The sequence below is a fragment of the Phyllostomus discolor genome, chromosome 7 (assembly GCF_004126475.2).
Source record: "Phyllostomus discolor isolate MPI-MPIP mPhyDis1 chromosome 7, mPhyDis1.pri.v3, whole genome shotgun sequence".
Taxonomy (NCBI): domain Eukaryota; kingdom Metazoa; phylum Chordata; class Mammalia; order Chiroptera; family Phyllostomidae; genus Phyllostomus; species Phyllostomus discolor.
This window is the reverse complement of record NC_040909.2, coordinates 100,276,922-100,289,014: the sequence shown is the minus strand read 5'-3', so window position 1 is coordinate 100,289,014 and position 12,093 is coordinate 100,276,922. Positions and strand designations below refer to the sequence as shown.

At 40.8% G+C, this 12,093-nt stretch overlaps 1 protein-coding gene across 4 annotated transcripts in view; it reads left to right on the top strand.

Annotated features, from left to right (window-relative positions):
• The first annotated feature begins 485 nt into the window (after positions 1 to 485).
• PDE7A (phosphodiesterase 7A) overlaps positions 486 to 12,093 on the top strand; it is a 114,624-nt gene continuing 103,016 nt past the window's right edge. For 3 of the 4 annotated variants that reach the window (XR_004904367.1, XM_036031165.1, XM_028533624.2), the window contains exon 1: positions 487 to 1,484. Coding sequence is in view for 3 of the 4 variants with exons in the window: in XM_036031165.1 (XP_035887058.1) it covers positions 1,347 to 1,484 (138 nt within the window). In the remaining variant the exon portion in view is untranslated. Of the gene's footprint in view, positions 1,485 to 12,093 lie in introns of all 4 variants that reach the window. The other variant, XM_036031164.1, reaches the window with a different exon arrangement.

The following is a 12,093-nucleotide window of genomic DNA, read 5'->3' as shown; positions in this document are numbered from 1 at the left end:
AGCTTTGACAGTTTAAGGAGAAATGTGACAAAAGGAACCTGCCAACTTACATATCCAGCTTACAAACCAGATCAACAGTTCTTTACATTCTCATGCTTTCTAAAAATCAAAGCCAACAAACACTTTCCGTAAAAGGGCAAGCAGTGTCCTTTTTCCTTTGTATTTTTAATATTTAATCTTTACTCATTTTTTCCAGCGCACGCTCTTTCTCAGTCTAGGTGTTTTCCCGCCACCTCTTCTCCCCCTCCTCATTCTCAGGTCCCCAATTCTCCACTTAGGCCGGGACTGCCCCGGGGCCGGCACCTGCCAGGAAAACTCTACAGCCCCGGCCCCGCCAGGGGGCTGGGAGTGACGTAGTCGGGAGCCTAGCGCCCGCGCGGCCTGCTGACGTCACTGCCGCAGCGGTCCAGAGCAAAGCCCAAGAATGGGAATTTGAGGAGGGAAAACACAGTAGTGAGTCCGAGGTCAGGGCTGAGCGATTCGACTGAGTTGGGTGCTTTGGAAGTCTGGGGTCGCAAGGCTAGAGTCGCACTGTCGCACAGGCTGAACCCACCCCACACCCTCAGCACTCTAGAACGCCAGAGTTTAGTGATAAGGAGAATGTCCCCACTCGGCGGGGCCTCGTGCGCACGCGCCTTGGGTGGGCAGCAGATTGGGGAGACAGCTGGAGTGGGTGCGGATTGAGGTTAGTAGGGAAGGAGGGCGGTGTGTAGCACGAGGGAAGGTGACACAGCTCCAAAGTGCAGAACAGGAGGAGGACGGTTCGTAACCTCCGCGGCTAACCCGTCTCTACTGGCGCTGCGGCAGCACGGGCGCGGGGCTTGCGCCGCGGCGTCGTGACGTCACGGAGGTGGCGGCCGTGGTTGGCGCAGGGTCCGCGGCTGCAAAGTGTGAATTACGCTCGGCTCGCGCCACTGGAGGAGTGAAGCCAGGCTCTAGGGGAGGGGAGGGGCAGAACGGCGGCGGCGACCCGAGCTGGTGCTGCTCCTGGTCCTGGCGCACCCTGGATCTTGGCTCCAGCTCTCTCTTTTTGCAACACTCCTGCTCTGCTCCTCCCGGCATTAGAGCCCTGGGGCGGTGGGGTTACCTTTCCGACTTTGCCGGTGCTGCCGCCACTGGCATCCAGGAGCCGGGCGTACGCGGGTCCTGTTAACTGTAGCCGCGGCCGCCTAAGAGCCTTCCCGCCGGCGGCCCGGGTGCAGTGCTCGGGTGGCGGAGGCGTGAGTGCGGCTTCCTGGCCCGGGGTCGGCACCCTCCAGCCCTGCCCCCGCCTCGGCCCGGTGCCCCGCAGCCGCGGCCCCTTCCCAGCACAGGGGCCGGCGGCCGGGGCAGGGCGGGCGTATTCAATGGAAGTATGTTACCAACTGCCGGTGCTGCCCCTGGACAGGCCGGTCCCCCAGCACGTCCTCAGCCGCCGAGGAGCCATCAGCTTCAGCTCCAGCTCCGCGCTCTTCGGCTGCCCCAATCCCCGGCAGCTATCACAGGTAAATTGCCGACGCCGCGGGGGCTCACAGTTGGGGCTCCTCTCTTTGTTTCCCTCTTCCCATCTGGCTTCACCCCCGCGACAACCTCAGTCCTCGCCGTTCACCAAGACCTATCGTCGTTCATTGTTTGGGGCTTTCTGGGCTGCCCCTTCTGTTTGAGAGCTCTTTTTTTTTTTTATCGTTGGGACAGTCCACTCTCAGTTTCTGGCCTCCAGTGGGGCGGGCTCCGGAAACCCTTGACTCTCCCCAGTATCCCCCACCATCCTTCCTTAGAGGTATAAGCCTCAATAATGACTTTTCCTCTCTCCCTTTCTTGATGTCTCGGTCTGGAACTTGGGCCTCTCCTCCTTAGTTGTGGCCCTAGCACACCTGTGTCCCCCTACACGCGCTCACACACGCACACCTGTGCCGAGTTCGCGCCTCACCTCCCCCAATTCCCGCGCGCCCCGTGGTGCTCAGTTGGTGCTGCGGTTCTCTGAACAATAGACCGGTTCCCTGTTGCTCTTCTCCGGACTCCTTCGATTCTGTAGATGGACCCTAAATGATATCAGAGAAACAAATATCGAGAGTGTTTCCCTGAAGCTTCGGTTTCCGCAAAGTTGGTAGCCAGGAGTCAGTTTTGCTTTTAATTTGATGAGATTTTAGGAGAGAAACTATGATGAGCACTCACAGACTTTGTTTTGAGTGGTCCAATACCAGTTTCTCCTGAGAATTTCGTGGGTTTTTTTGTTGTTGTTGTTTTTTGCTGTTGGCCCACTTCTTCGTTCTTGCTACTTTTGACTGCCAGATTTAAAATAGGGAGGCAAAAAGAATTTTGTTTTGTTTACATTTGAACTGAGTGCTCTCTATTTCTGCTGCCAGAATGTTACATGTTCATGATCACCTTTTAAGTCACGTATATTTATTTTTCCTGTTGGTTAATATTAATTTATTCTTATAACTTTCTCGCTATAATGTAAATACCTCGAGAGAGGGTCTGTGTTGGGGTTTTTTTTTAAACAGGTGGTGTGGAGCACCTGGTAGAGACTTTGCTAATAACAGGTGTGTCTGGTAAATATTTGTCATCTGCTTCTCTGCCTAAGTTGCTTGTACAGAGAGCTAGAGCCTATATTGCGGTTTCTCTCTGAATTGTTTTTATTTAAAATCAGACTTCTTTCATAGGACAAAGTGGTGTACGATTAAGGTCAGTGCAAACTTGTAAAAAGTGCTAAGTGACATTTTGAATAGCAGTACATCGTTATTTTGAAAGTCCCTGCAGTATCTGCCTTTATAGTATTGCTTAAAGTATTTTTAGGTTGCAAAATGAATTTTGAAGAGGTACTAACACACTGCTGAAAAGGTTTTTAATGGTAGTAATGGAAGGTTTTTAATGCTAGTAGCTTTTTTCACTTCTAAATATTAATTTTACTTTCTCAGATCAGCAGGCACATGATTGATACTCATTTCTGGTCCAGTCTAAATAATAAAAGCAATAACTAATAAATTATAAAATCTAAAACATTAATAGTTACTTATGCTCCCTGAGGAGAATGTGAATGAGAAGGGAGATTTCAGGGGAATGCAAACAAGTGAAGCTGATGCCAGGGGTTTTACCTGATGTCTTAATTAATCCATAGAGACCAATTTTAAGTTGGACTCCTTCTGGACTCATTTCCTAGCCTTAGGTTAATGGGTAATGGAATGTAAGAAATATGATTGTGGCAGTTAAAGCAAATCATGTAGAGTCACGTCATATTTAACCCATGCTTAAAATTTTAAGAAAAATTTCTATACACCAAAGTGAAGTATATTAGAACTTTTGGAAATTTGGACAGAAATGTTCCTGAATTGACACTTTTTTCTAGTCAACGTTGCTCAACATTAAAATGATGTTAAACTTACTATGATGGTGAAATGGGCATGCTTATCATTACCAAGACTGTATCATTTAATATCAAAATATATGTTAGTAGTGATTTCTTTAGCTAGATGGGAATTTGTAATAGAAGAGGAAAGGTAAAAAATCTTGGAATCTTATTCAGAGCTCTATAAAATATTTAGTTAAAAGCTTTCTTTGTCCTTGGATCTTCAGTTCCTAGGTCTGAAGAAAGCTACAGACATTATAAAAAGTTAAGGTGGTTTGTAGTTTCATTTAAAAGACTTTAAAAAACATCTGTTTTTTTTTTGTTTTTGTAGGCACTAAGTATGAGTGTTTTGTATTAGAGTTTTTCTGTTTTAAAATGTTCAAAACTAGTAGTTTTTTCAGTTCACCATAATATTGGAGCCTAGCTCATGGTGATACTTTAACAATTGTTGAACGAGTGAATAAGTAATGAAGTTGTCTCTGAGCATCAATTTTAAATATGAAAACAAGGTAAGGACTTTCATCAAGATATAGCAGTAACTTATTTATCCAAAACTTGGTTTGGAACTTGTAACTATAGATTTTAACAGATTCAGGAGATACAAGACTATGAGCAACCATCTTCAACCTGTGTGTTTTAAGCAGAATTCTGACAAACTTGTTTTCCAAGTAGTAGCAAATTTGAAGTGGGCTAGGAGGCTGCTAGAGTCAGGTTCACACTAATAGCAGCAAAACTCGACAGCTGACACACCAAAAGCCAGGGATCAGGGAAAAAAAGGCATTAACTTTTACAAAGGCACGCTGGGTATATAGTGTCCAACCTTTTGGTTTCTCTGGGCCCACACACTGGAAGAAGAATTGTCTTGGGCCACACATTAAATACATTGTGACATGTAATTACAAAAAAAACCTCATAACATTTTAAGTAAATTTACGATTTTCTGTTGGGCCTCAGGTTGGACTTCCCTGGAGAGGCTTGAGTGTTGCACAGTGCAACAATTATTAGTCAAAATAATGTAATTAGAGCCTATTTCTTAAAGTTTAAAGATTTGTACTTTAAAAAAAATGAAAGATTTCCATGCCAAACAATTCAAATGTTGATTACTAAATGGACAAGTGTGAATTATCTGGAAAATTCATTTAAGTGGAACATCAGCTCTCCCAAGGATGCCAAGTAAATGAGGCATTAACTTTTTGTTGCAAACCAGGTCGTGTACTACTTTCTCAAATGGTTAATAGTTTTTTAACTATTTGAAAAATAGAGATAATAAAAGAAACTTGTTTTTGCCACTTTGGGATATCTTGTTGATAGCTGGGTTTAAAGATTTGTCTTGCAGAATAAAGTTCTTATTTGGAAAAAATATTGCGAGAACAGAACTTGTGTTGTTCACCATTGTGTCCACAGTGATTTGCCTATATAGGCACTTAGCAAAGTTTGGAAATTGGCTTAGTATATTAATGGCAAGCCAATGCGCTGCACCTGCGGTTATTGTGGTCAGATTTTCCATACACTGGAAACAAGTCTTCCTTGGGTTAAAGTTTGAGGCTTAATTTTTAAAATTTATTATAAGTCTGCAATATGTATTATTACTGAACAAAATATTGGGATCTAACATGTGTTTACATGTGCTTTTAATACCACAGGAAGCTAAATTTGACTTCTAATTTAGCACCTATGTGTTTTTTCCTAATAGCCTGTGTTGTTTTTTTTTTTTAGAGTAGTTCGAAGCTTACAGCACAATTGGGGGGAAGGTACAAAGGTTTTCCAAGTACCCCAAACATGCATAGCCTCCATCGTAATTAACATCCCCCACCAGAGTGGTACATTTGTTAAAATTGCTGTACCTACATTGACATGTCATTATCACCCATAGTCCATAGTTTATATTAGGGTTCACTTTTGGTGTCTTTTTAAAGCAAATATTCCACAGGTATTTATTGAACACTGTGAATGAGGCTTCTTGAGTTAGGTAACTGAGGTAAAGAATTGGTGGTTTTTTAAAAAATCACTTGAGTCTGCCAACCTAACCAAGTTTTTCTTTATACATAAACATTTTCACATGTAGTTATAGTGTACATCTGTGTTGTCTTTACCAGTGTTCTTAGGATATGACAAATCACGAAGGTCCTATATGTGCCAGAACAATTCAAAGTCCCTGGATAAAAGTTGGTTCCTCCTTCAAGAATCTTACAGGATTGTGGTGGGGAAAAGGGTATGATTATATGTGATGTAATTGTTGCATTGGAGTTATCAAGGTGTGATGAGATTACACAGGTATACCTAAATTTCCTGGGTAAATTAGAGGAAGCTTCACATAGCTGAAGCTGAACGTTACCATAAGTAGGCATTTCTGTTGGGTTGGTCAAAAGTTCATTATGTTTTTCCCTGTACTGTACAATGGCTCTAGTAGTGCTTAGTACTTCATTTGAAACAAGTGTGTTGTTGTATTATGACAGCTATAATAGCGTGCATTTAAAAAAAACTTATTAAAATTGGTGAATTTTTGTGCAGCCATTTTAATATTGAAGATGGAAGAAAATAACATTTTGAGCATATTATGTTTCATTATTTCAGTAAAGTTAAAAATGCAACCGAAACACGCACACACACACACAAAAAGATTTGTGCAGTGAATGGAGAAGATGATGTGACCGATTAAGTGTCTCCAAAGTGGTTCGTGAAGTTTCTTGGTACTATTGACATTTTGGCCATATAATTCTTTCCTGTGCGCCTGTTTTATGCATTGGAAGATGATTAGCAGCACTCCCATGGCTTCTACCCACTGGAAGCCAATATGAGGAAAAAACTACATTTGTAGATGAGCTTTCTAAGCTTTCAGAGCTTCCTTTTGGCTACTGGCAGGTACCCTTCCTAAGGAACCTCTGCACTGATCTTGTGGTTGACATCAGAAATGTCTCCTGCTTAGTTTTGAATAGGAATTCTGATTTACTGCTCTATACCTCCACCTACTGGTAGGGATGGCTCTTTGTGTTTTGAAGATAATAGCTAGAGGGAGGAGAGGATGAAATAGTACAGGGCAGCATTTAAGGGAAAAGTAAATTGATAATTGGATAACTTAGTTTCAGCATAGCCTACTGTATTCCTCGAAGTTTTGAGCAGACCAAACTCGAGCTCAGGACCGTATAGAGTACTAGGCAGAAGGTTCTCAGTAAAGATGCAGTAGTCTTGGCTTCAGTAATATTTGTTTCCATTTATTGAGTACTTCCTACATGACAAATGCTATAATTGATGTTTTTAACCTTTTTTTAAAAATATATTTTATTGATTATGCTATTACAGTTGTCCCATTTCCCCCCTTCTCTCCCCTCCACCCTGTACCCCCTCTCCCACCCACGTTCCCCCCCTTTAGTTCATGTCCATGTGTCATACTTATGAGTTCTTTAGCTTCTACATTTCCCGTACTATCCTTGCCCTCCCCCTATCTATTTTCAACCTACATTCTGTGCTACTTATTCTCTATACCTTTCCCCCGTCTCTCCTCCTCCCACCCCCCTGCTGCTAGCCCTCCATGTGTCCTCCATTTCTGTGGTTCTGTTCCTATTCTAGTTGTTTACTTAGTTTCTTTTGGTTTGGCTTTAGGTGTGGTTGTTAATAATTGTGAGTTTGCTGTCCTTTTACTATACATGTCTTTTCTTTATCTTCTTTTCTTAGATAAGTCCCTTTAGCATTTCATAAAATAAGGGCTTGGTGATGATGAAGTCCTTTAACTTGACCTTATCTGAAAAGCACTTTATCTTCCCTTCCATTCTAAATGAGAGCTTTGCTGGATAGAGTATTCTGGGATGTAGGTCCTTGTCTTTCATGACTTGGAATATTTCTTTCCAGCCCCTTCTTGCCTGCAGGGTCTCTTTGGAGAAATCAGCTGATAGTCTGATGGGATCTCCTTTGTAGGTGACTGTCCCCTTAACTCTTGCTGCTTCTAGGATTCTCTCCTTCGTTTTTACTTTGGCTAATGTAATTATGATGTGCCTTGGTGTGCTTCTTCTTGGGTCCAACTTCTTTGGGGCTCTCAGCTTCTTGGATTTCTTGGAAGACTGTTCCCTTTGCCAGATTGGGGAAGTTCTTTATTATTTGTTCAAATACGTGCTCAATCTGTTGCTTTTCCCCTTCCCATTCTGGTACCCCTATAATTCAGATGCTGGAACGTTTAAAGATGTCCTGGATGCTCTTAAGCTTTTCCTCGATTTTTTGAATTCTTATTTCATCATGCTTTCCTGCTTAGTTGATTCTATCTTCCTTCTGGTCCACTCTATTGTTTTGAGACTCAGATTCCTTCCTTTCACTGTTGGCTCTCCTCCGTGTATCTTCCTGCATCTCTTTTATCGTAACTTGCATCCTTTCATTTAAATTGCACCCAAAATCAACCAATTCCGTGAGCTTTTTGATCACCAGTGTTTTGAACTGCGCATCTGATAGATTGGCTATTTCGTGGTCGCTCAAAAGGATGAATCCTGGGGGACTGATCTGTTCTGTTGGAAACATGGCTTTCCCTGTCCCTCCTTTTTTTTTTCTGGTCTGGTCGCTCTTGTTACGGTGGGGGGCGGAGCCTTAGGTGCTCACCGGGGTGGGCACCCCAGTTGCTAGATTGTGACGTTATATGTGGGGGCAGGGGCGGGGGCGGGAGCCAGGACGGGAACAATGGCAGTAGTTCCGTTCTCCTGGGCTCAGACCCTTCTCTGGGATCCTGGGCTGCGAGCTCTGCCCTGGTCCACAATCGCTGCTGCCAGCTGCAGCTTGCGTACTCAGGGATCACCGCTGCGTTCTTGCACCCCAGATGGCTGTTGGGCCGATTTCGTGCCAAATTTTCCCCGACCTCCATGCGCCGCCGACCCGTGCCAGCCCCGCGCCCACCCGGCTTGTTGTCTCCTACCAGTCTGGATATACGGGTCTACTTCAGCTTCTTGGCTGCCCGACTTCCATTCAGATAAATCCTCTGACAGTTCTGGGTGTTATTCTGTCTGTAAATTATTGTTGTTCTAATCTTGGTTGTGTGAGGAGGTATGGTGCGTCCACCTATTCCTCCATCTTGCCGGAAGTCCCGATGTTTTTAACCTTTAAGAAACTCCGTAAGTGATATTCAAGAAAGGCCTCATGTTTCACAGCCTCCCTTTAAAACCGGCCTGGCTCCTCCATGAAGGTGAGTAGAATACAGTTACACTTTCAGGTTTATGGATCATAGATCTTGTCAGCTATGGATCGGGATTAAAAATACAAATTTGATGATTCGAGGTGATTATTTGAAGTGATAACCTTCACTCTAGTCTTTTCAAATTACATCTGGAGTACTTGTTTTCAGTGTCATGTTCTAGGAGGATGAGCAGCAGCTAGATCATACTCTGAAGAGAGTGACTAGGGTGGAGAGGTGATTTGAAACACATTGTTGATAGGTAACTGAAGAAAATGGAAACATTTGTAATCTGGAGAAAAGAAGACTTTGGATTTGGGCCAGGAGGTTTGGGAATGGAGGTGGGGTAGTGGTTGGTGAGAGAGGATAGAGCTTTGCTGTCTTCCAGTATCAGAAGGACTGCCGAGTGAATGGGAGGAAGGAGAGGATTAGTTAAGATTTTGATTGGTTGTATGTTGTTGTGTTTTTCCTAGCACAAGAGGAAGTTTATTAAGCATACAGTGTGAAAGTACAATCCAAGAGAAGATTAGAGTGGGCTGCTCAGAGAGCTCTCTTGGCCTAAATTTTAGAGTCACACAAGCAGAAGAAGTGAGCCAGCTGGGCTGTGTGGACTCAGGAAACAAGTTACAGAGGCAGAAAGGGGCCCTTGGGGACAGATGCAGGGGGACAGTCCAGGATGAGCTGTCACTGCTCCCCTGGTTGCAAGTCTCCTGAGAACCTTAGAGCTTAGGAAAAAGACCGCAGATATACACACCTGAGGAAAGAAGCGGGGAAGGCACCAGTGAGGTCCAGGGAGAGCATGCCTTTATGTATGTTCTCAATTGCTCTATCCACTTCCCGTTTTGTGAGGGCAGTTGCTGATGTACAGGAGAAGATAAAGGCTTAAAGTTGTTACTTATCCAAGGTAACACAAGTAGGTTGTAGAAGTGGATTAACTCTGGGTCATTTTCACCTCAAAGCCTGTGCATTCTCTTCTACTTTTTACCTCATGGGAAAAGGATGTTACCTCAGATGATAGAATAAGGATCAGTAGGTAGAAATAATAAGGAAATAGAGAGGGAGATCTTGTGTTTAACCATACTACTAATCAAAGAAATTCATGTAAAAAAATGATAATCATTTTTGCTTTCTGATATAGTTTTAAAAAGTGTATAGTTTGATGACTATACTTATGCAATGTTAATAGGGATATAAATTGAAAGTTTTATGAAAAGCAATATGGCAATTGAATCAAAATATTAATACTTAGAAAATTAGTACTTTTGCCTAATAACTTACTTTTGGGAATCTCCTGAGCAAATAACCAGAAATGTAGACAAAGATTAATCTTCAAGGGTGTTCATCACTTATTTATCACTGTGAAAAGTCAGAAACAATAATTTACAAATGTTTAAATTATAGTTTTATTGTGAGTACATAGTATTTCTATATTATATAACCACAAAAATGCTTTGAAGAATTTAAAGGATATGTAATAATATAGTTTACAAATGACTAAATAAATTTTAATATTTCTATATTATGTATTCACTAAATATTTTGAAGTATTTGAAGACTAATTGTATGGGGAATTGCTTACAACATAAATAGAAAAATAAAAATTGTGTTTAAAAATAAATCACAAAATTGTACATATCTAGACATCATATATGCTTGCAGAGAGAAAAAGAAAGATCTGTTTCAGAATTCTAACTGAAGCGATTTTTGGATGGTGAAATCATAAGTAATTTTTAACTGTTTAAAATTTTGTGTAACTTTACCAATTTTTTTTTTAAACATGAACTTCCTTTTAAGCCACAATAATCCTAGAAAAAGTTAGGCAGTTTGATTTTGGGCCCAGATCTCTGATGGAGATGTACAGAGAGAGTGGGTTTGCCTCATGAGATTATAAATTCCTAATCAGTGGTTGAGTCAACAGCTTGAAAGATATTTGGAGAAGGATATTGACAAGAGGGTGAACTCTTGTGGTTCCTTCCAACTTCATGATTCTGTAACTGTTTGGATAACTGAGTTATATGCATGAAAGGCATTTTTGTGTAGCTCTGATAATTATAAAGGTGTCAGAAGTGAATTTAAGTATAGTTGTTTTGAAGAAGAGCTATTTGATGACAGCTGGTGAAGAGATCTTGAATAATGGCAGCAGTGGAAGGAAAAGAGAAAGTTAGGAGTGGGTCCTAGGAATTGTTTTGATTTGGGAGGGGAAAAAATTGTCACTTTAATTTGGGAGACCAGTTAGATCATTAAGCTAGTAACAAAAGTATAGATAGGAAGAGCGGGTGGGTTTTGGTTTTCTTTTGTGTATGCGGAAGGACAGGGAGTAGTAGATAATGCATTTACTTTAAATATGTTGAGTTCAAGTGTCTGGGGAACACTCAGGTCTGGATGTCCAGTAGACACTATCTTAGAAGGAAGGTTAGGACTGATGGTGTGTTCTGACTTTCACTACATGGGTTTTCAAATATTCTGACTTTTAGTACAAAAGTTCTCAAACGTTTTGCTTATATATCCTTTCCAAGAACTTGAAAACCAAACAAATAGAAAACTATATACTTTCTCATATGTCTAGAATTTTTCCTTTCAGTTTTAGTATTTGTAAATAGTGTAATGTTTGGTGTACAACTTAATCATGATTTAAGAGATATCCAAGAAAATTTTAAGTTTAATATCGCCCTTTATTTTTTTAAAACATGTGAAAAGCTTTTAAGTTTAACAGAAATTTTACATTCCTTATTTTTCTCTGAACTCTTTTGTTTTCTATTTTGTTATGTTTACGTATTATCCTAATGTATCCTGTTATATTGGAAAGCATTTTATCAGTTATACCATCATACTTTCCTATAAAAAAATGTAACTTCATTCGTGAATTTAATCGATGGGAATAAATAGTGCTTTATTTCAGCAGTGTCACTTAGTTCTTCTGAGTTCTGGGCAAAAACAATTATAATTTAAAGTATTTAAAATTTCTTCTGTCCATAAGGCTGTGTCAAATTTATTTTGTACTGAGTTATCAATACAGCGATAATTGTCAGTAGACAATCAAAACAACATGTGAATTATAAAATTTAATAAGTATTAAATAAAACAGTAACACTTTACTGGAAATGCACTTATTTTAAATTATTTTCTAAATATTGTATTCATTTATAAATATTACTAGAAAGGATGGGGTTCTGCATTTTCCTTTTTTACTTTAATAGTGAAAGTATTGAGAAATCTCATTCACAGATTTAGTAGATGGTAGTAAAAAGTATTTTGTTTTAGAAATATCACCTGTTCTTCTGAGTTGACAAGAAAGTAATCCACAGTTGAAATTATTTTTAAAGCTTTCTCAGGCAGCATTTGGATTTAGTTCTCCCTAAGTTTTCATGGAAGAATTGGTGGCTCCTTGACGTGAAAAAAATTTGGTGCCCAGTGTGCAGAATGATTAACTTTCTCAACATGAGTATTTTGAACTCTCCTTTTAGCTCCTCAGATGTTATTAGATCCCAGTTTCCCAGTAATTTTCAAGAATTGTTGAGAATTGCAGTTTTCTTTTATGAAGTACCAGAGGGGGAGAGATAAAATGGGAGAGGAGATAAATGAAAACTGACTTGTGTCAGCAGAATGGTTTTAGAAAAGT